Genomic DNA, 24,597 nt, shown 5'->3' on the forward strand with positions numbered 1-24,597 from the left:
GGGTTTCTGTATAAGCACTTTGTAACATCTGCTGATATAAAAAGGTTGATTTGATTTGTGCTTCCAACTTCGTGGCAACCGTTTGTGGAAAACCCTTTTCTGTTTCAGCATGGCAATGCCCCTGTGAAAAAAGCAAGGCCCATACCGAAATGGTTTGTCTATCGGTGTGGAAGAACGAGCAGGTGTCCACAAATTTTTTGTAATTTAGTGTACTTTGGGTATGATTTAAGATATGACATTGTATGACTGATGTATATCATTTTCATAAAGAAATGAGGCTCCTCTTTTGTTCTCAATGCAGAAAGGGGGTTTGAAGACCATGAATATCTAGTGGAGCCTCTTTCTGCATGGACACGAGACAGTAAAAACCAAATCATTTTCCTTCTGAGACCCAACAAATATCTCTTCTTCAAGGAGCCCCAGGTGAGTACAGTAGACAACTGGGCACCAAACATTAAGCACCAAACGGAAGAAAATAGACTGAATCAGGGAGATATTACCTGGACTCCCCCCCCCAAATAGTTTTTTTTGTTTTGTGTTGCAAGCTCTTTAAAACGTTTTCCGTTGCGTGCCCATATGAACATGACCCAGAGTTCACACAAAATAGTGCAGTTAACTGTGCTTTCTAATTTAAGTCAATGATCTGTCTCTACTTCTGCCAACTTTTTACCAAACAAAAGAGTGGTTTAAGTTGAGATAAACTAGCAACCAAGCTCTTTGTTTAAGTTCCATTAATTATATCCTTGTACTGACATTGTCTTTTCACGTCAACTTCAAGATATTCTACCTATGGAAGAAAGACCAAAAATGTATTAATGAGATAAAAGAAAGGCATAAGGAACTTCTGCTAAAGGTGAGTTATCACAAACACACCTGTAGTCTTCTCTGTAGCCTATACAGTACACATATTTACTGTACCAATATTGTGTTGGTGTTCTCCTTCCTCTTGAGAAAATCAGGCTTATCTAAACCCTTAAACACTTCCAAAAACCGTATTTTTTATTTCTGAATCCAGGAAAATTTTGATGGGCCTTCTCTCATCGTCCCAGACCTGGAAGGGCTGCTGTATCTGAGAGAGGACGGGAAGAAATCGTGGAAACGTCGCTACTTCCTGCTCAGGGCATCTGGGATATATTATGTGCCTAAAGGAAAGACAAAGGTACAGGAAGTGAAAGGAGTACCAAGGCACTCTAAATATAATTTATTAAAATGCATTTATTTGTATGGCATGTTCAATGGAAACAAAGATTATGAACCCAGATGCGTTTCGGCTGCATGTCCTTCGTCACAGCAAGTTGAGTAAACATCTTGTCAATACATAGTCTTGCACATACAGTATATTGTATAGGCAGTTTATGAACTAATATAAAAACGTATAGTATTCAGACCCCTTGACTCTTTCCACATTTTGTTACATTACAGCCTTATTCTAAAATTGATTACATTTTCTAAAATCCTCATCAATCTACACACAATACAATGGCAAAAACTTCTACAAATATATTAAAAATAAAAAACAGAAATACCTTATTTACATAAGTATTCAGACCCTTTGCTATGAGACTCAAAATTGAGCTTAGGTGCATCCTGGGGATGTGAACAAGAACCCGATGGTCACTCTGACAGAGCTCCAGAGTTCCTATGTGGAGATGGGAGAACCTTCCAGAAGGACAACCATCTCTGCAGCACTCCACCAATCAGGCATTTATTGTAGAGTGGCCAGACGGAAGCCACTCCTCAGTAAAAGGCACATGACAGCCAGCTTGGAGTTTGCCAAAAGGCACTTAAAGTACTTTTAGACCATGAGAAACAAGATTCTCTGGTCTGATGAAACCAAGATTGAACTGTTTGGCCTGAATGCAAAGCGTCACGTCTAGAGGAAACCTGGCACCATCCCTATGGTAAAGCATTGTGGTGGCAGCATCATGATGTGGGAATGTTTTTCAGTGGCAGGGACTGAGAGACTAGTCAGGATCGAGGCAAAGATGAATTGAGCTAAGTAACTCTGCAGCACTCCTCCAATCAGGCATTTATGGTACAAACAGTGTAGTTATTCCCGCCGCAAGGCAATCAAACAAGATACATTTCAGTGTGGAGACAAAGTGGAGTCGCAATTCAACGGCTCAGACACGAGATGTATGTGGCAGGGTCTACAGACAACCATGGACTACAAAAGGAAAACCAGCCACGTCACGGACACCAACGTCTTGCTTCCAGACAAACTAAACACCTTCTTTGCCCGCTTTGAGGATAATACAATGCCACCGACGCGGCCCGCTACCAAGGACTGTGCTCACTCCTTCTTCGTGGCCTACGTGAGTAAGACATTTAAACGTGCTAACCCTCGCAAGGTTGCCGGCCCAGACAGCATCCCTAGCTGCGCCCTCAGAGCATGTGCAGACCAGCTGGCTGGTGTGTTTACGGACATATTCAATCTCTCCCTATCCCAGTCTGTTGTCCCCACATGCTTCAAGATGGCCACAATTGTTCCTGTACCCAAGAAGGCAAAGGTAACTGAACTAAATGACTATCGCCCCGTAGCACTCACTTCTGTCATTGTGAAATGCTTTGAGAGACCGGTCAAGGATCATATCACCTCCACCTTACCTGTCCTCCTAGACCCACTTCAATTAGCTTACCGCCCCAATAGGTTCACAGACGATGCAATCGCCATCACACTGCACACTGCCCTATCCCATCTGGACAAGAGGAATACCTATATAAGAATGCTGTTCATTGACTATAGCTCAGCATACAACACCATAGTACCCTCCAAGACCATCATCAAGCTCGATGCCCTGGGTCTCAACCCCGCCCTGTGCAATTGGGTCCTGGAATTCCTGACGGGCCGCCCCCGAAAAGTATCTGAATGTCCTTGAGTGGCCCAGCCAGAGCCCGGACTTGAACCCGATCGAACATCTCTGAAGAGACCTGAAAATAGCTGTGCAGCGACGCTCCCCATCCAACCTGACAGAGCTTGAGAGAATCTGCAGAGAAGAATGGGAGAAACTACCCAAATACAGGTGTGCCAAGCTTGTAGTATCATACCCAAGAAGACTCGAGGCTGTAATCGCTGCAAAAGGTCCTTCAACAAAGTACTGAGTAAAGGGTCTGAATACTTATGTAAACGTGTTATCAGTTTTTTTTATATATATACATTTTCAAAAATGTATAAACAGTTTTTGCTTTGTCATTGTGTGTAGATTGATGATGGGGAAAAAACAATGTAATCCATTTTAGAACAAGGCTGTAACAACGTAACAAAATGTGGAAAAAGTCAAGGGGTCTGAATAGTTTCCGAATGCACTGTATATGTTGTGTCTGCAAAACGCTTAAAAACAATTGGCTCAGGAAGTCCACAGTGCACACAGTCATTCAAGTTGGGACTTTTCAGACTAAAACAGTAATCTATGAAATCCTTACTCACTGGATCTCCAATGATATGATCAATATCGTCGCTGTCTGATGAAAATCTAGGAACTCCATTTGTTACCAATTTTCATATTTTTTTTCTTCTTGAAAGCAGTAACAACCCTCAATGTACTCTGAACATTTCATGACTTCAGGACCAAGAAAATGTATGCAAAATAGTTTCTGAATTTCATAATTGTATGTTCGTTAATGGGAAAATATGGTAATTTTCACAATTTCCTGAAAAGTCTCTATTTTAGAGATAAGATGTTTTCATCAGACAGCAACGATATAACCTAAAGTCTACTTTCAGGTTTTCTCATGTTTTTCTTCCTTGGCAGACATCCAGGGACCTGGCGTGCTTCATTCAACTTGACAAAGTCAATATCTACACCACCACTGATTACAAACAGAAATACAAAGCACCAACTGATTTCTGCTTCATCCTCAAGGTAGGCCATCCATCTTGGAGGAAAGATTAACAGATGTTATCAGTTTGTCACAGTGGACATTTGTCTTCTGCTCTTCTCCAATCGACTCGCTGAGGTAACAGACGGGGTAACACACACACACACCCACACACAAAGAACTGGGTGACCAAGAAGGAGAGTGATGGAGTGCTGCATCAGATGACCTGGCCTCCACAATCACCCGACCTCAACCCAATTGAGATGGTTTGGGATGAGTTGGACTGCAGAGTGAAGGAAAAACAGCCAACAAGTACTCAGCATGTGTGGGAACTCCTTAAAGACTGTTGGAAAAGCATTCCAGGTGAAGTTGGTAGAGAGAATGCCAAGAGTGTGCAAAGCTATCATCAAGGCAAAAGGTGGCTACTGAATCTAAAATATATTTTTTGTTTAACACTTTTTTGGTTACTACGTGATTCCATATGTGTTATTTCATAGTTTTGATGTTTTCACTATTATTCGACAATGTAGAAAATAGTCAAACTAAAGAAAAAGTATTGAATGAGTAGGTGTGTCCAAACTTTTGACTGGTACTGTACATTTAGAATACATTTCAAAGATAAGAACGATCTTAGCTGAGAATTAATCAAGGATTGTTAACATTTTACCTGGGCAAGAAAGTTTAGAAATAGGGCGATAATTATTTAGGTCACAAGGGTCCACACCTTTATGAAGGTGGAGTACATTGCCCGCCTTCCAAACCTTGGGGATAGTACCAGATAATCGTCATGTTAAAAAAATAGGTTAATGATTCAGCAATCAGGGGGGCTGTCACGTTCGTCGTAAGGATTGGACCAAGGTGCAGCGTGGTAAGCGTACATTTTCTTTATTCAAATTGAACACCGAACAAAAACAACAAAAGCACAAACGAAACGTGAAGCTACTGGTGTGCACACAGGCAACTATCTGTAGACAAGATCCCACAAAACACAAAGGGGAAATGGCTGCCTAAATATGATCCCCAATCAGAGACAACGATAAACAGCTGTCTCTGATTGGGAAGCATACCAGGCCAACATAAACCATTAATCACCTAGATGACCCACCCTAGTCACTATCACGCCCCAACCAACATAGAGAATAAACAGCTCTCTATGGTCAAGGCGTCACGCCTTGACCATAGAGAGCTGTTTATTCTCTATGTTGAGGCAGAGAGCTGCAGCAGATATGGATCAAGCATATCAGACCTAGATTATTATTTTTTTTACATCAATCTTAATCAAGGCATCTAGCACATCACTGGTAGTAAATTGTTGAAATGAAAACAAAGATTCACTAGAAGTTGAAGGGTTAACCATTGAGTCAGCTAGGGGCTGGCAGAGGGAAAAACAGTCGATTGACTGACTGAGGTCAATTAAACCACAGTTTCTCTCAGATTAAAAGCCTGCTGAGAGAAAATGATTAAAAGCATCACTTATTCCATTCTTCTCAGTCATAATGCCAGAGTCAGACAGAACTTGCTTGGGCAGGGAAGAAATGTTCTAGAGCCAACTCAGGGTCAGTAATACAGGGGAGTAGCTAAATCAGAATAGAACATGTAACGTAAAAACACTTGAGGAGAACTTTTTAAACTTGGTCATCTTAATTAAACAAGGATTAGTATGTTTCTGTACTATACTATGGGACAATGATCACTGAGATCATATGCAAGTACTCCACTAGACAAATATTTATGGGGGTTATTAGTGAGAATTAAATCAGTCAATGAGTTAACAGGGTTTCTCCCATTTAGCCGTGTGCATTTTGAGATCAATTGAGTCAGATTCAAATCAATGCATATACTCTTAAATTGATCTGTGGCCGGGGATAGCAAATCCAGACTCAAATCCCCTCAAATGACCAACTCCGAGGACAAGAAATGTGTTAAACACTCGGCTATACCACCAGTAACGTCCGCCATGGCAGCAGGGGGGGCGGTAAATCCCATTAACAAATAAATGTGTATTCTAGTTTATGGACACATCTACAACCAGGAGCTCAAATTTATTGGGAACAGAAATATCTAAAGATTGGCACTCCATGAAATTAGATTTGACATATATGGCCACTCCTCCCCTTTCTGTAATCTGTCACACCTAAATACATGATAATAATTTACTTCAATGTCTTTATCAGATACAGAACCATTTAACCATGTTTCCGAGAGAACCAGAATGTCAGGACAAGAGTCCTGTTCCCAAATGTCAATTGTGTCAATTTTTTAAATCATACTTCGCACATTTAGGTGCATTAGCCCAAGCCCCCTACTAGATTTAAAGTCTGGGGGTTATTCAGCTCATTCCCATAAGAGCTGACAGGCATAGGGTCATCTGCAGCTATTTGTTGAGTGAGCTGAGACTTTGCCAAGGTCCCTGGCCAACCACATGAGAGCAGAGTAGACTGAGCAGACATCCCTCAAGTCACTGGATGCAGGGGCTGGAGTGGGAACTGGGAGAGCAGTATTGGCAGAGCTCAGTCCACCCTGATGAAGCTCCCGCCAATGCTCCATTATGGGTGTGCACAGGAGGCATTGGTGTGGCTCCTGTTGCAGGGTTGGGGCTGCCATGGGGGGAAGAAGTGTCCCAGGCATGTCCTGGGGATGAGAGTAGGGAAGGTAACCAAAACTAGCTTGGGGGGAGGTTGTAGGGGGAATTGAGGGTGGTGTGGAGGGCAGTGTGACTGGCAAAGCTCAAAACTCTCAGCACATGAGGGCTGATGATGTGAATGATACATGGTGTGGACTGCATCATGTGGTGCACTACCCTCAACAGTGTTTTGCCACACCCTAGGGTAGTGGTCGGTGCTGTGTAGAGCTGGGCAGTTGAGGTGGGCCTGGTCTGGTAGAGCTGTGCTGTGCTGTGATGGGCCGGGTCTGGTAGAGCTTTGCTGAGGCGGGCCTGATCTGGTAGAGCTGTGCTGAGGCGGACCTGGTCTGGCAGTATGAGAAGGAGGTTGTAGTGGGAATTGAAGAGGGTGGTGTGGAGGGCAGTGTGACCACCGATGCTCCAAACTGTGCATGGGGCCTCTGACTGTTTGCGGCTTGGGCATAGCTCAGTCTATCTGCATGCAGTTCCTGTGGGGGTCAGTGTTGCTGGCTGTTCTTCTATCTCTTTAAGGCTCAGGTCTAAAGGAGTGTCTTATTTGTCTCAGGGAGTTGGTGGGTGAGGTGGACTGGCCACATTGTCATAAAGACAGTGCAGGCTGAGGGTGGAATAGTGGGCCATAGCACACAGTCCCGAGAAAGGCTGGCATTTACCCTCTGGATGGTGGCATTATTGGAAGTCTCTCCTCTGGAGCAGGGTAGATATGACTATCTTTGCAAGGGGTAAGATGGTGGAGGCCCTATCTATCAGTCCCCTTAGTGATGTGGCCACCCTCTCCTGTTGGGCACGCAGGTCATTGGTCCCCAGGTGTGAATGATGATGTGGCTTGGTGAGCAAGCTGGGCCACAGTCATGAGCTCCATAGCTCTCAATTCAACTCAATTTCAATGCAAGGGGCTTTATTGGCATGGGAAACATACGTTAACATTGCCAAAGCAAGTGAAGTAGATAATATACAAAGTGAAATAAACAATAAAAATTAACAGTAAACATTACACTCACAGAAGTTCCAAAAGACATTACAAATGTCGTATTATGTATATATACAGCGTTGTAACGATGTGCAAATGGTTAAAGTACAAAAGGGAAAATAAATAAACATAAATATGGGTAGTATTTACAATGGTGTTTGTTCTTCACTGGTTGCCCTTTTCTTGGGGCAACAGGTTACAAGTCTTGCTGCTGTGATGGCACACTGTGTTATTTCACCCAGTAGCTCTCTCTGTTGTGGGGCACCATAACTTTGACACCTTTTTATTTGGGAAAAGTTGATTCTCTATATAAACTTTCCATTTGAGTCCATCATTAATATAATGTCTGGTTTTTCGTCAAGTCTATGGAGGATGGCAGGAGTGATGGGAGTAATTACAGGCCGTGAGATGGGCATGGAGAAGGTCAGCTGGGTTGGTGCATTTGTTGGTTGGGTTGGTAGGTGGGTTCTGATTCAGCTGTTGGCCTGGTCCTGCGTTTTTGTGTGACTCTTTGTAGATGGATGGTGGTGTCTGAGAAATTCCTGCCTTAGCTCATGTACTGTAACTCCCTCTGGAGGTTGTGCATGTGGCTGGTGTTGTCTGTGCTGGACAGTTCCTCTCTAAGACTGCGCACGTCCATCCTGAGAGCCTGGTTGTCCTCAACATTTTTCATTGCACACTGCAGCTCCTGGATCTCACCCCTATGCTGACGCACCAAGCTGATCTCCTCCTCTATATGATGCAGGTGTCACGTGTGAGAGAGGCATGCTCAGGGCTGTGTCTGCTGCATGCGAGGGAGGGAGAGGGACACTGGGGACTACATACTGGGGCACAGAGGGAGTGGAGGCTGTTGTAGGTAGTGACAGTGGAGCGGTTGTAAGTTCAGCAAGAAGAGGTTTTATTTGGTCGAAGTAGTAAACAAATTGATCCAGACTGGCCTCCGAACCTTGATCCATCACAGTGTCGTTGTTATGAATATGAATGTTACATTTGAGGGTGGAATCAATGTACAGTTGCCTCATTGTTCTGTTTTCTGACATTTTAAGCCCTTATGGAGAGCTGTGTGCCAAGCATTAGGATCATCTGTGTAGAACAGAAGGTCTTCTTTTATTTCCTTGTTTACTTTTAGGATGAAGTCTGCCCTCAGAGTCTCTGGGGTTTCTCTTCTCTTAGCAATTTCTTTTTGAATTTCTTTTTTCCTGACTCACTTGTCACATTTTCAGGATACGTGATGGCAAGGTCTCTGAAACAATGCTTAGAGAATGCATCCATCTTCATCTCCATAGTGACCTGTTTTAACAATCCACTCCGCTCTAGAATGATGTGAAGTGCTTACTTGATGAAAGTGCTTATTTAAAAAATGCACCTATAGATAAATGCACTTTTAAAACAATGCACGTTTTATTAATGATACAAATAAAGATATTGAATGTGTTTTTCAATTAAACAACACATTACACATAAATTAAGATACTCTCTCAATGTTTCTACCTCCTTTCAAAGTGCTATTTTGCTTGTTTGTTCGTCTGAATGCTTGTTTCACTGTCAAGGCCTGAACTATCCTCCAGAAATCCCTCAGAAATCCTTTCTCTTTCTCCCTCTGTTGGTTTTGTGTTTGCTTATCTATGTCCTAATTCTTGTTGTTGCCCTTGTTGGGTTTATGGTCCTCCTATCCGATTCCTTCCTTGTGTTGCCTGATGATTCAGCAGGGGAGTCTAGCAAGAACCAAGTCGATAAATTGCTCCAAACTATTTCCACAAAAGAGAAGTATCTTCCAATTCTTCTAGATGGGCAGAAGACAGCAACGTAATAAAATAATAATTTGTTTTTACAAAAATTGCAATTTAAGGAGGACCTATTTTCTTACGTGCTGCTGCTCGTGGAATTGGTTGCTAGGAGATGAATGTCCACAAAGGAGGGAGGCGGGCGGGAGGAGGGGAGATCAGCTGGGCACATTCTAGCTAATGAGAGGGCAGATACGTGTGTGAACAACAGACACAACTCCGATATAAAATATTTTTTCTCAAAGTTGTCACGAGCGTCCACTTATCTTTTCATTTGTAAAAACCTAAACATTACGAAAGTTCTATTGGATCAAATAAGCCTCACGTAGCAAATTAGCAATAAATGTTGTGGACCAAATATGACACTCTCTCATAGACGTCCACACAAAAAAATCCCCACTTCGTTTTATTCTAAACTTAACCCCATTCACCAGTGGTGGCCGGTGGCACTTTAAATCGGGGGACGGCTTATAGTAATGGCTCGAACGGAATTAATGGAATAGTATAAAACACAGTTTCCTTGTGTTTGGTACCATTCCATTCACTCCATGCCAACCATTATTCTGAGCCGTCCTCCCCTTACCAGTCTCCTTTGCCGAACCTGCTACGTAAATTCACCTAAGCTTTGTCGTTTTAGTTCCCCTAACCTTTTTCCATAAATGAACCTAACCTTTATCGTTAGTTCCCCTAACCGCCAATGTAAATGCTCCCCGTATTTCTCCTCTGTTGTTACAGTGCAAAAAGCAACCTGGTCTCAGAGAAAGGGGTATAATACTATACCTGCTGATTCAAGATGTATGATAAGTTACATTATCCAATACGTATGCTATTCTAATCAAATCAAATTGTATTAGTCACAAGCGCTGAATACAACAGGTGTAGACCTTACAATGAAATGCTTACTTAAGAGCCCCTAACCAACAATGCAGTTTAAAAATATACGGATAATAAATAAAAGTGACAAGTAATTATGTAATTGTATTGCCGGGTGAGACATGATTCTATAATTCGTTTGATATTGTACGACCGCTATTACATTCATAATGTGACCTAAAGTAACTTAATATATCATACTAAATTGAGTGTCACAGATTCATGTACAGAATAATACGAATTGCCCTGAAACCACGTTGGAAATATTTTATATTTATGTTAATTCATAAGTATATGGACAGTATGGTTTTCCCATGTTTGACAGGTACTTTGTTGGCTTTTCAATATTGGTTGCTTAATATTTATGTCAGTTACTTGCAGAACCATGTCTGACAATTATCTGTTTTTAAAGGTACATTATAGAAGTTAACTTAAGTTGCTGTTTACCTTGAATTTTAGCATATATTTAAACTGTATGGTTCATAACAACATATGACCATAATTTTTTTCTGTCCATTTTGGAGAAAATAATTCTTCCTCACCAGTGTCCCTAAACTCTTAGAAAAAAGGGTTCCAAAAGAATTCTTCAGCTGTCCCCATAGAAAGAACCCTTTTTGGTTCCAGGGAGAACCCCTTTTGGTCCACGTAGAACTCTCTGTGGAAAGGGGCCTACATGGAAGCCTAAAGGGTTCTACCGGGAACCAAAAAAGATTATTCAAAGGGTTCTCCTATGGGGACAGCCAAAGAACCATTCTAGGTTCTAGATAGCTCCTTTGTTTCTAAGTGTAAAGCCAAAAAGTTAGTAAAAAAAATAGTTTATCTTCAAATTTGATTTCAAACAGGCAACAAAGGGTGGTTCAAATTAGGGCCTTTATTTTTTACTCACCATTTATTGTGTGTATGAGAATGTCCAGGCATTCTTAACATGAATGAGAAAGGTTCTTAATGTGAGAGGGTTTGAGAACATGGTAGTGCAACCCACATGGACCCACATGGATGTAAGCATTTCGTTGGACAGTGTACACCATGTGTATCCTATACGTACGACTAATCAAACTTGAAACACGGTAGTGCAATACAAATAGCGCTCCTCTAATGGCTTGACTCATGTGAGCATTGGCTGCCCCCTGTTGTCTCTTTGATGAACTACAACAGCAACAAAAATACTGGACTACTTGAACAAAGAATGGAGCAGTGAATCAAGCATCAATACAGTATTTTGCGACAGACATTGCACGCACAGCAGATGTTGCTCTAAGAGCAGAGATTAACATCAATACCATTTGTTCTGTTCTTTTCCCTTCAGCATCCTCAGATCCAGAAGGAGTCCCAGTACATCAGATTCCTGTGTTGTGATGATGAGCTCACTCTCTCCCTCTGGGTCAACTCCATCAGAATAGCCAAGGTCAGGCTTTATTAATAATCTTTTCCCACTATCTTGCCAACCTGAGCTGTACTGTGCTGGCTCAGTTATTAGTTATATTCCCTTCACATTATTCTTTCCAGCATGGTCCTAGCAACTCCCACATGAGAAAATACTATAGTATACTATGGTATAAATACTATAGTATTCACAGTGAATACTGTAGTATTTGCAGTTAACTATAGCATAAATACTATGTTAAAAGAAAACGGTAGTATAATACTATAGTAATTATAATACTATAGCAATTAATGTAGTATTTTTGCAGATTGTAGTATACTGTAGTATTTACTGTTGTGTTCTTGCGGAGATTGCTGTAGTATTTACTATAGTGTTTTTGTTTTATCATCTTTGACATGCTAAAAGAGCAGATTTCCACAATCTGTAGGTAGGTAGGACTGGGTCATTTTTGTATTAGATGTTTTGTAAATTTCTTCACAGGTAAAATGTCACAAGTTAAAATTCAATAATCATTCATTTAAAAAATAGAGAGAATCAGTCCGTTGGTCAGTCAGTCCACAACATGTCTGCTTCTTTGTGTTGGGGAAGGGGTGGGATCTGGGCTGGCAGTTGCTGGATGGAGGGGGCAGTTGTGGTTAGTCGGTGCTGTGTCCAGAGTTGTTGCCTGTGTTGGGGCTGGGACCGGGACTGGAAGTCGTGCTGAGGTTGAAAACTGTGGGGGGGGGGGGGGGGCAGGAACCGGGAACTGGGTCCGGATCTGGCTCTGTAGAGGGGAGGAGGACAACTTGAGACGCAAGCACTTCCCAGTGATCTGCTCACTCCAGATGAAGGTTAGATCTTTGATCCCACCTCCGCGCCTCTTCCGGTGTTCTGGTATGGGGGCTGGGTCTGGTGCTGGATCTGGATCTGTAGCAGAGGTAGAACTAAGGTCTGAACAGAACTAGACAATAATTTGTGCCAGGTGTGATATCCCTCCTAAACAGCTCAGGCTAGTGTTCCTATCAACCCAGTAAGGCCAGTAGGCTAGTGTCTTTTTATTGGTATGTAACTGTAATGAATGTTGTATTGTCAACTTGTTGTCTACTGTATTTAAACACTACTTTAAACGTGTACTACAACAAAATTTCCCCATGGGGACAATGACAATGAGTTCAGAGCTTATGCTCTTCTCTATAACCTGTAGGGAACACAACATAAGATCTTTACTTGGCATGTAGGTTTCTCAGGTTCCATTTATCTAATATTAGGTTTTGGTTGAATATCTGATAACATTCAGTATCAAAAATATGCAAAAGTAGAGAAAATTCAAAAGGGGGCAAATACTTTTTCACTGCACTGTATGTTGTGTGTACCTATTGTATCTATCTTTGTTTAGTATGGGTCCACCCTGTACAAGAACTACCAGATGGCAGTGAGGAGAGCATCAACGATCAGCTCCACTCTGCACCTGACTAGTCTGCCTGCCTCCAGCCCTTCCACACCTACTGTGCACAGAGGTGACACAATTACACACATACAGTTGAAGTCGGAGGTTTACATACACCTTAGGCAAATACATTTAAACTGAATTTTTCACAATTCCTGACATTTAATCCTAGTAAAAATTCTCTGTCTTAGGTCAGTTAGGATCACCACTTTATTTTAAGAATGTGAAATGTCAGAATAATAGTAGAGAGTATGATTTATTTCAGCTTTTATTTCTTTCATCACATTCCCAGTGGGTCAAAAGTTTACATACATTCAAATAGTATTTGGTAGCATTGCCTTTAAATTATTTAACCTGGGTCAAACTTTTCGGGTGGCCTTCCACAAGCTTCCCACATAAGTTGGGTGAATTTTGGCCCATTCCTCCTGACAGAGCTGGTGTAACTGAGTCAGGTTTGGAGGCCTCCTTGCTCACACATGCTTTTTCAGTTCTGCCCACAAATTTTCTATGGAATTGAGGTCAGGGCTTTGTGATGGCCACTTCAATACCTTGATTTTTTTGTCATTAAGCCATTTTGCCACAACTTTGGAAGTATGCTTGGAGTCATTGTCCATTTGGAAGACCCATTTGCGACCAAGCTTTAACTCCCTGACTGATGTTGCTTCAATATATCCGCATAATTTTCCTGCCTCATGATTCCATCTATTTTGTGAAGTGCACCAGTCCCTCCTGCAGCAAAGCACACCCACAACATGATGCTGCCACCCCCGTGCTTCACGGTTGGGATGGTGTTCTTCAGCTTGCACCCGTTTTCCTCCAAACATAACGATGGTCATTATGACCAGAGGACATTTCTCCAAAAAGTACGATCTTTGTCCCCATGTGCAGTTGCAAACTCTAGTCTGGCTTTTTTTATGGCGGTTTTGGAGCAGTAGCTTCTTCCTTGCTGAGCGGCCTTTCAGGTTATGTCGATATAGGACTCGTTTTACTGTGGATATAGATACTTTTGTACCCGTTTCCTCCAGCGTCTTCACAAGGTCCTTTGCTGTTGTTCTGGGATTGGTTTGCACTTTTCGCACCAAAGTACGTTCATCTCTATGAGACAGAACGCGTCTCCTTCTTGACCGGTATGACGGCTGTGTGGTCCCATGGTGTTTATACTTGCTATTCATTTGTACTATTGTTTGTACAGATGAACGTGGTACCTTCAGGCATTTGGAAATTGCTCCCAAGGATGAACCAGACTTGTGGAGGTCTACAATTTTTCTGAGGTCTTGGCTGATTTCTTTTGATTTCCCATGATGTCAAGCAAAGAGGCACTGAGTTTGAAGGTAGGCCTTGAAATACATCCACAGGTACACCTCCAATTGACTCAAATGGTGTCAATTAGCCTATCAGAAGCTTCTAAAGCCATGACATAATTTTCTGGAATTTTCCAAGCTGTTTAAAGGCACAGTAAACTTAGTGTATGTAAACTTCTGACCCACTGGATGTGCTAACTGACTTGCCAAAACTATAGTTTGTTTGTAGAAATTTGTGAAGTGGTTGAAAAATGAGTTTTAATGACTCCAACATAAGTGTATGTAAACCTCCGACATCAACTGTACGCACATCCTTATGGGGACCAAACATGTATTCCCTTTCAAAATCCTATTTTCCCTAAACCTTAACCTTACCATAGCCCCTAACCTTAATCCTAACCCGAATTCTAATCCCTAAACCTAAAATAGCAATTTTCCACCTGTCTGAATTTTGTTGTTTTACTATCCTTTTGAGGATTTCTGGTACCCACAAGGATAGTTAATCAAAAACCACACACAAATGGAATATAATATGGTCAACCCCAAAACATAATCTAAATAATAAATATTGTTTTCCTTTCCTCAGCAAATGGACACACCCCTCAGGAGGACCTCCCTGAACCTCCCCCAGACTTTATTCTCCCGCCCCCTTCTGGTTGGGGTTCTGGGGTCTAGGGAAGGAGCTCCACCCCCTCAATGCACAACCAAGACAACCATATGACATTCTCAACCTACCTACAGACAGGCAGGCCCAGTCTACATGGACAATGCTTGCTGAAATACAACCCTCTGGAGGTGACGGGCCCTGCTCCAATAAAACGCACCCTTCCTTCCTTGAAGTAACTGATCTGAAAATACATTATTGGACAATGGAATGTAGTGAAGACATTTCCAAACCATTGACTGAGGCGGCAGGTACAGTATCCTAGTGGTTAGAGCGTTGGGCCAGGAACCAAAAGGTTGCTGGATCAAATCCCTGAGCTGACAAGGCAAAACAATCTGTCGTTCTGAACAAGGCAGTTAACCCACTGTTCCCTGGTAGGCTGTCATTGTAAAGAAGAATTTGTTCTTAACTGACTTGCCTAGTTAAATAATATATATATATTTAACTGATAATGCATGTTCTTGGGTTATTTCTGTATTGAATATATCAGAATTAATAAGACCTAGAGGCTAGATTCAATCAGATCAAGCGTTAACCGGGAAAGGCAGACACCCACATACGGATGTCTTGGCAGTGTCAGAGGTGGAACTGCATTGGAGCCATCAAATCGGTGAGCAGCTGCTCTTGCGGTCATTGTCACGAAGCCACATCCCCCCCCCCCCACTCGGGTTAAAGTTCAGAATGAGAAAATCTAGGCTATATAGAAATAATTATGCTCAAATTGAAAAATCATTGACCTAAATAATTTCTATCATCCTAATCGAGGTGTAGATTACATCTCACATTCCAGTGTTTGAAAACAAGGCTGCATAGGATTTCTGTTAATGCTACTCCGTGCAGCCAATGGTAATGTCCTCTTTAGGTTTAATGCCGGCAGCCACTTGTGGATTTGACAGCTCTAACTCAGTTTTTTACATTTAAAAACACATTTCCTGCTATTTTACACAGTTGGACATGAATTATTATGCTTCTCTTGCTTATGGCGTGTTCATATGCTATCTGGGGGGGGGGGGGGGGGGGGGGATAACAGAAGTTGTTTTGTCGAGATCACAAGATAACCCAAAGTACCACGCATTTAGGAAAGCCCTTTGAACATATTCATATAATTTTTTATATGAATAATTACAACAATTTATCAATAATTAAAATGTTTATATCAATAATTATAATTTTTTATTTAAAAAAATACAACTATCAATCATTCAAATGTTTGATATCGATAATTAGATTTTTTTATACAAAACAATCCATGATAATTACCTTCTTGGGGGTGGGATTGCATTTGTAAGCTCCTACATCAAATCAAATTTTATTTGTCACGTGCCGAATACAACAGGTGTACCCTTACAGTGAAATGCTTACTTACAAGCCCTTAACCAACAATGCAGTCGCTACTGAAAGTCTACATATTGCACTGTCTTCATATTAAAATTAAATATAAAAAGGATTACAACTTACTTCTCTTGTTCAAAGTGAAAAAACATTTATAGAAAATGTTAAATGAAAATGTATTGATTGCCAATGTCTTCACACCCCAGTGTGAAAGCACCTTTGGCAGCCATTACAGCTGTGAATCATTTTTAATAAGATTCTACTAACCTTGCACAACTCTTAGGGTTTTTGTCAAAATGACTCAAACTCAGTATATTTGGTTGGGAATCATTGATGGATCATTGATGGACAGTATATTTTCAAGCAGATTTAGGTCAGGACTGAGACTACTAGACTATTTAGGAACACTCAACACCTCTTAGAAAGCCATTCTGGTGTATCTTTAGCATTAGAATTTGTGCAATTGTTCCGCAAAAAATATATAACTATCGCAGGGTTAGGTATTCAAAAGACTTTGGCGGGTTTTCCTCTAACTTTTTACTTGTCCTTTGCTCTTTTCATATTTATTTTGATCCTAACAAACTCCCCAGCCCCTTCCAGCAACAAGCATACCCATAACATGATTCTGCCACCACAATCCTAATCTTATTCAAAATGATTCACATCTGTAATGGCTGCCAACAGTGCTTCCATAAATCAAATCAAACTGTATTTGTCACATGTGCCGAATACAACAACCTTACCGTGAAATGCTTACTTACAAGCCCTTAACCAACAGTGCAGTTCAAGAAGAGGCGCCTTATCCTCAAGGTCACCTCAAGGTCGCCTATCCTCTTCACGCTGTACACAAACTACTGCATCTGCTCTGCAAGCACCGCAACAACTACGTAGTTAAGTTCTCGGACAAAACCGCTGTCCTCGGACTCTTAAACAAAGGCTCTGACACCAACGGCTACAGGGCGGCGATTGAAGGATTCATCAGATGGTGTGATGAACATCACCTACAACTGAATGTGAAAAAAACTGAGAAGATGATCCTGGACTCTAAGTCCATTGGAGACTACATCCCCATGGTGGTACACGGAAAGAACATTAAGCAGGTAAACTCAAAACTATTTGTGTCATTCTCAAAACTTTTGGCCACGACTGTAGACACTTTTATCCAGAGTTACTTACAGGAGGAATCAGGGTTAAGTGTCTTGTGCAAGGGTACATTGACAGATTTTTCACCTAGTCGGCTCTAGGATTCAAACCAGCGACTTTGCGCTTACTGGCCCAATACTCTTAAACGCTAGGCTACCTGCTGCCTGACATTGATTTATTAATCTTGTGTTGGTGGGGAGGGGGGTATATGATGGGGTATTATTCTCAATCGATTCCATGTATTTATATGGAAGCAGCAGCATTCTCTATTGTCCAAGTCAAATTTCCCCTCTGGGACAATAAAGTATCAAATCATATTAACTATGGGTTGTGAAGACATACAGTACGAAATCAAAATTATTACTTAGGAAAATGTTGTATCATTTAGAAATGTGGAGTAGCTTGTATACATAAACAAATATATATCATACATTTTATTTTAAGGCAACAAAATGTGAAGTTTCTTGGCGTTCTCTTGCCACCCTCATCATTGACATGCAAAGCACCAGAAGCTGGTTTGTCTTAATAATGCTAAATATATGCTAATATATGCAGGTTTCAATATCAATAATTTGAAGTTTGTATATAAAATCATTATTTATTGATATTAAACTTTTAATACCAAAAATGTCATTATCGATATATATACTACAGGTCAAAAGTTTTAGAACATATACTCATTCGAGGGGTTTTTATGTATTTTTACTATTTTTACTATTTCTTTTCACAAATTTTCTATAGGATTAAGGTCAGGGCTTTGTGATGTGATGGCCACTCCAATACCTTGACTTGTTGTCCTTAAGCCATTTTGCCACAGCTTTGGAAGTATGCTTGGGGTCATTGTCCATTTGGAAGACCCATTTGCGACCAAGCTTTAACTTCCTGACTGATGTCTTGAGATGTTGCTTCAACATATCCACATAATTTTCCTGCCTCATGATAGCACACACCAGTCAGAGTTATACTTAAACTTCATCTTTAATAATATGAGCTTTACCATAGCCCTGTGACTTTCAACAATTCACTATAATGAATTGTTGAGAGTCCCAACATAATGGCAACTGAGATCTTTTATAGCAAAGATACACCCCTCTCAACTTACATGACGAACCACAGATCTTAGGAACTCTTCACAAAGGGCCATTTACTTGAGAAAGGAGTATCCCTTAGCCAGATTGCATTCGCTATAAAAGATCTCAGTTGCCATTATGTTGGGACTCTCATCAATTCATTATAGATAGTGAATTGTTGAAAGTCACAGGGCTATGGTAAAGCTCATCTTATTAAAGATGAAATTTAAGTATAACTCTGACTGGTGTGTGGTTTGAAACTCTCCTCATTTGGTAATACAGGAAATTGCCACGACAGCTGTTGTTCTGGGATTGATTTACACTTTTCGCACAAAAGTACGTTCATCTCTGAGACAGAACGCGTCTCCTTCCTGAGCGGTATGACGGCTGTGTGGTCCCATGGTGTTTATACTCGCGTACTATTGTTTGTACAGATGAACGTGGTACCTTGAGGTGTTTGGAAATTGCTCCCAAGGATGAACCAGACTTGTGGAGGTCTACAAATTATTTTTCTGAGGTCTTGGCTGATTTCTTTGGATTTTACCCTGATGTCAAGCAGAGGCACTGAGTTTGAAGGTAGGCCTTGAAATACATCCACAGGTACACCTCCAATTGACTCAAATGATGTCACTTAGCCTATCAGAAGCATCTAAAGCCATGACATAATTTTCTGGAATTTTCCAAGCTGTTTAAAGGCACAGTCAACTTAGTGAATGTAAACTTCTGACCCACTGGAATTGTGATTAAGTGAATTATAAGTGAAAAAATGTCTGTAAACAATTGTTGGAAACATTACTTGTGTCATGCACAAAGTAGATGTCCTAACTGTAACGGGTGTCGTCGTCGGATGAAGAGGAATCGGACCAAAGCGCAGCGTGGTAAGTGTTCATGACTTTATATTTAAACTGAACACTAAACAAAAATAACAAAGTGAATAACCGAAACCGAAACCGAAACAGTCCTGTCAGGTGCAAAACACTAAACAGAAAACAACTACCCACAAAACACAGGTGGGAAAAAGCTGCCTAAGTATGATTCTCAATCAGAGACAACGATAGACAGCTGCCTCTGATTGAGAACCACACCCGGCCAAACACAAAGAAATACAAAACATAGAAAATTAACATAGAATGCCCACCCAAATCACACCCTGACCAAACCAAAATAGAGACATAAAAAGCTCTCTACGGTCAGGGTGTGACACTAACCGACTTGCCAAAACTATAGTTTGTTAACAATACATTTTTGGAGTGGTTGAAAAACTAGTTTTAATGACTCCAACGTAAGTGTATGTAAACTTCAGACTTCAACTGCAATTAGAAGATGATATTGCGGGTGTAGCGAAATGCTTCTAAGTTAAAATATGTGTATGTGTTAAATATATGTTAAAACGGCTTTCCACACTTGCATTATCCATTCAATTGTTCAGATGCACAATAACCATCTCATCAAGGAGTCCTGTGGCTGCATTGATTGCGATGTGCTCGTGGGGCGTTTAAGCCCTGAACGATACCTGATAGGCAGCTATGTCTACCAGGCTGCGTGTCGCCCCCAAGACCACAGCCAATTGCATGCAAGGAACAACGCAGCTAACTTGGCTAGTCTTGTAACATGGCTAGTTAGCTAGGTAGTCTTCTTATCTAACTAGCAAACTAGCTTGTTATCTGTGCTGGTTGTTAGCATGCTTACCTGATATGTGTATAATTATAAGGGACACTTCATGTTTTGAGGATAATATTACAATTTACAGTGGGTGAGCTCCATTCCTGAAAGGCTGATCAGATTCAGTTTCTGCCTCAGATGCTGATAAGTCAGGATGCTGCCTTATAGGCTGTTTCATAGGACAAATTTCTTTATAGGCAGATGCATATCTGTTATGCAAGCTAACAACCAGAATAGAAAACAACCTAGCGAGCTAGATAGCTAACAATATTACCTAACAAACTAGCTCGCTCGCTCACAACACTAGCCAAATTAGCTGTGTTGTTGCTTGCATGCGAGTGGCTATGGTCATGGGGGTGACACAGACTGGGAGACGGTGCTGCCTGTCAGGAATGGTTCAGGGCTTAAATGCCCCACAAAGGCTTAACATTCTAATTTATAAACTGATAATGAGCTCCACACAAATGAAAGCATGATGTTAGCATGAAATGTACCATCCCTTAGTGCAGCAATCAACAAAAACAAATACACTAACCCACCATGGGCTCTGTCATCTCAGCCATACTGTCAATCTATCATCAATACATCCACTCCTATCACCTGTACTCCACACAAAGAGACGCGTACAAAGCTCTCCCTCGCCCTCCATTTGGTAAATCCGACCACAACTCTATACTCCTGATTCCTGCTTACAAGCAAAAATTAAAGCAGGAAGCACCAGTGACTCGGTCTATAAAAAAGTAGTTAGATGAAGCAGATGCTAAACTACAGGACTGTTTTGCTATCACAGACTGGAACATGTTCCGGGATGGCATTGAGGAGTACACCACATCAGTCACTGGCTTTATCAATAAGTGCATCGAGGACGTCGTCCCCACAGTGACTGTACGTACATACCCCAACCAGAAGCCATGGATTACAGGCAACATTCACACTGAGCTAAAGGGTAGAGCTGCCGCTTTCAAGGTGCAGGACTCTAACCTGGAAGCTTACAAGAAATCCTGCTATGCCCTGCTACAAACCATCAAACAGGCAAAGCGTCAATACATGGCTAAGATTGAATCATACTACTCCGGCTCCGACGCTCGTCTTACGTGGCAGGGCTTGCAAACTATTACAGACTACAAAGGGAAGCACAGCCGTGAGCTGCCCAGTGACACAAGCCTACCGTGCGTGCTCAGTCCCCTCCTGTACTCCCTGTTCACCCACGACTGCATGGCCAGGCACGACTCCAACACCATCATTAAGTTTGCAGACTACACAACAGTGGTAGGCCTGATCACCGACAACGACGAGACAGCCTATAGGGAGGAGGTCAGAGACCTGGCCTGGTGGTGCCAGAATAACAACCTATCCCTCAACGTAACCAAGACTAAGGAGATGATCGTGGACTACAGGAAAAGGAGGACCGAGCACGCCCCCATTCTCATCGACGGGCTGTAGTGGAGCAGGTTGAGAGCTTCAAGTTCCTTGGTGTCCACATCACCCACAAACTAGAATGGTCCACTACAGAGGGTAGGGTTTATGGCCCAGCACATCACTGGGTCTAAGTTGCCTGCCATCCAGGACCTCTACACCAGGCGGTGTCAGAGGAAGGCCCTAAACATTGTCAAAATACCCCAGCCACCCCAGTCATAGACTGTTCTCTCTACTACCGCATGGCAAGCGGTACCGGAGTGCTAAGTCTAGCACAAGAAGGCTTCTCAACAGTTTTTACCCCCAAGCAATAAGACTCCTGAACAGGTAACTAAATGACTACCCAGACTATTTGCATTGTGCCCCCCCCCCCCCTCAACCCCTCTTTTACGCTGCTGCTACTCTCTGTTTATCATATATGCATAGTCACTTTAACTATACACTCATGTACATATGTACATACTACCTCAATTGGCCCGACCAACCAGTGCTCCCGCACATTTGCTAACCAGGCTATCTGCATTGTGTCCCGCCACCCACCACACGCCAACCCCTCTTTACGCTACTGCTACTCTCTGTTCATCATATATGCATAGTCACTTTAACCATATCTACATGTACATACTACCTCAAACAGCCTGACTAAAAGGTGTCTGTATGTAGCCTCGCTACTTTTATAGCCTCGCTACTGTTTTTCACTGTCTTTCTACTGTTGTTTTTAATTTCTTTACTTACCAATTGTTCACCTAATACATTTTTTGCGTTATTGGTTAGAGCCTGTAAGTAAGCATTTCACTGTAAGGTCTGTTGTATTCGGCGCACGTGACAAATAAACTTTTGATTTGAAAACAACTTTTGTATTGTAGTGATCATCAAATAAATAAGTTGTGATCTCTGGACTTCCGTACAGTTCCACCTCCAAAACTGTCTAAACAACCACTATGCCACTGGAGATTCAATCTTTGTAACCAAACAAAGATGTGCATTATGTTGGTATTAAGCTTTTTCGTCATAGGTCATGTAGCCACTCCCTTTTCAAAAATGGAGATAAACTGGGCTAAGATAGATCAATCCCTATAGTATTATTACATGTTGACTGGCAGATAAACATGCCTTTGGCATAGTGCTTAATATACAGTATGTATATCGTTAAAACTCCTTTTACTATCTGATAGTTGACAATGAACCTTATCGTTGGTCATTGATCTTACTTCAATGAAAAATTGATGTAGAGTTGCTATGGTTAGTACTTGCAATAAAGTGGTTAAGTTGTGTGTGTGTGTCTGTTTGTGTGTGTGTGTGTGTGTCAGTGGCGGTCGGTGCCGTTTAAGAATTATGAGCATGGCCTTATTTCTATTACAGCATATTGGATGACTGATGGTTGTCATTCATATTCCATTCACCTAGCTAAATGTAACATTGATAGGTTTAGATTACTACATGATACTCAAATTTTCCCTGTACCCATGAGGTTGCTACAACCTAGCCTATGAATGAAAGTTTACAATGTAGGTGCACAGGTTGAGAGAATTTTTAGTAATCAATATTGCCTTTCACACTCTTGGCTGCATCTAGCTAATCTAGGGTATAATCATCAGTCTAACAGTTGCAAACGAGAGTTTCTATTGGACAAATCCAGGTATTTTTATCCCCATTTCGTCCGTTTGCTTCTGTTCAACAGAATCGGTGGAATGAAAACACCCCTGATCACACGCAATCCGTTCACTTTCATAGTAGTCACATAAAAACAGCATGATCACTTTGCTCGTTGTATATATAATTATTTCTCGCAACCATCTACGCGCTCTCCTCCTGTCACCTTTTCCCTTCACTTGTAGACTTCAGTGCACATCATATCAGCTGTCTGTGACCAGGCAAAAAAAACGTTCCATGCCAAACCTTCCTATCATGACTGCGAACTGCTACACATAGCCTACATCATTGTCACATCATAGTCAACTAGAACTACTAGAACTAAGGCTTTAGTAAACCCGCTACAATCATGCAGTACAGTGTACAGCCCGAAAGCACTTTCGCAGTTACACCGGCAGGCACCGGAGGCAATAAATTAATAAAACCAAAAGCTTACCTTGACTTGGAAGAGTTCCAGTGTTGGATGCCCATAGCCAGCTAGCTAACATAGCATCCTTCTCTGTTTGAGCCAGGTGTTTGAGTATGTTCAACTAGCTAGCTAAGTGAAAGCAAACGTAAAAATAAATAAAAATACAACCAAATATAGCTAGCGTTCTCTCTTGCTCCTCCTTTTGGAATAAATTAATTTGTTCAAAACCATTCAACTATGTCTCTCTCTATTTGAGTCAACTACTCACCACACTTTATGCACTGCAGTGCTAGCTAGCTGTAGCTTATGATTTCAGTAGTAGATTCATTCTATGATCCTTGATTGGCTGGACAACAAGTCAGTTCATTCTGCAAGAGCTCTGATAGTTTGGAGGACGTTCTCCGGAAGTTGTCATAATTACTGTGTAAGTCAACCCTCTTCCTGGAGATCTACTGTCCTGTAGGTTTTCAGTCCAACCCTAATTTAGCATATCTGATTCAGCTAGCTATAGTCTTGCTGAGCAGCTAATAAGTAGAATCAGGTGTGTTAAATTAGCGTTGGACTGAAAACCCACAGGATGGTAGATCTCCAGGAAGAGGGTTGGGCAGCCCTGCTGTAAGTCTATGGAAGGCGGTGAGAACCATGAGCCTCCTAGGTTTTGTATTGAAGTCAATGTACCCAGAGGACAGAAGCTAGCTGTCCTCCGGCTACACCATGGTGCTACCCTACAGAGTGCTGCTGAGGCTACTGTAGACCTTCATTGCAAAACATTGTGTGTTTTAATCAATTATTTGGTGACGTGAATATTGTATATTTTGTATAGTTTTATCTAAAAAGGATACCTTTTTTAATGTTTCACTATTTTTATGAAATTCACTGAGCATGGTCCTACCAGTCCTTTGAGGAGCCTCCACTGATGTGTGTGTGTGTGGCTTTATGGGCAGTATTATTGGGTGTTAATTTGTTTGGCAAAAAGCCATAGAAAGTCATTGGATTTCCAATGCTGTTCTTTAACTGTCCCAAGGAGAAATCCCCCACCAAAGACAAGCT

General features: G+C 41.5%; 1 protein-coding gene across 1 annotated transcript in view; it reads left to right on the forward strand.

Annotated features, from left to right (window-relative positions):
* The window catches only part of LOC120056240 (amyloid beta A4 precursor protein-binding family B member 1-interacting protein-like), a gene marked incomplete at its 3' end in the record, with an annotated part of 30,940 nt that extends 9,690 nt beyond the window's left edge, over positions 1–21,250 (forward strand). The window contains exons 6-12 of the mRNA XM_039004489.1: positions 302–423; positions 779–853; positions 1,016–1,159; positions 3,753–3,863; positions 11,394–11,492; positions 12,847–12,957; positions 21,233–21,250. Coding sequence (XP_038860417.1) covers positions 302–423; positions 779–853; positions 1,016–1,159; positions 3,753–3,863; positions 11,394–11,492; positions 12,847–12,957; positions 21,233–21,250 — 680 coding nt within the window. The remainder of the gene's footprint in view (positions 1–301; positions 424–778; positions 854–1,015; positions 1,160–3,752; positions 3,864–11,393; positions 11,493–12,846; positions 12,958–21,232) is intronic.
* Positions 21,251–24,597: the final 3,347 nt, after the last annotated feature.

This window comes from Salvelinus namaycush, chromosome 11 (assembly GCF_016432855.1).
Source record: "Salvelinus namaycush isolate Seneca chromosome 11, SaNama_1.0, whole genome shotgun sequence".
Taxonomy (NCBI): domain Eukaryota; kingdom Metazoa; phylum Chordata; class Actinopteri; order Salmoniformes; family Salmonidae; genus Salvelinus; species Salvelinus namaycush.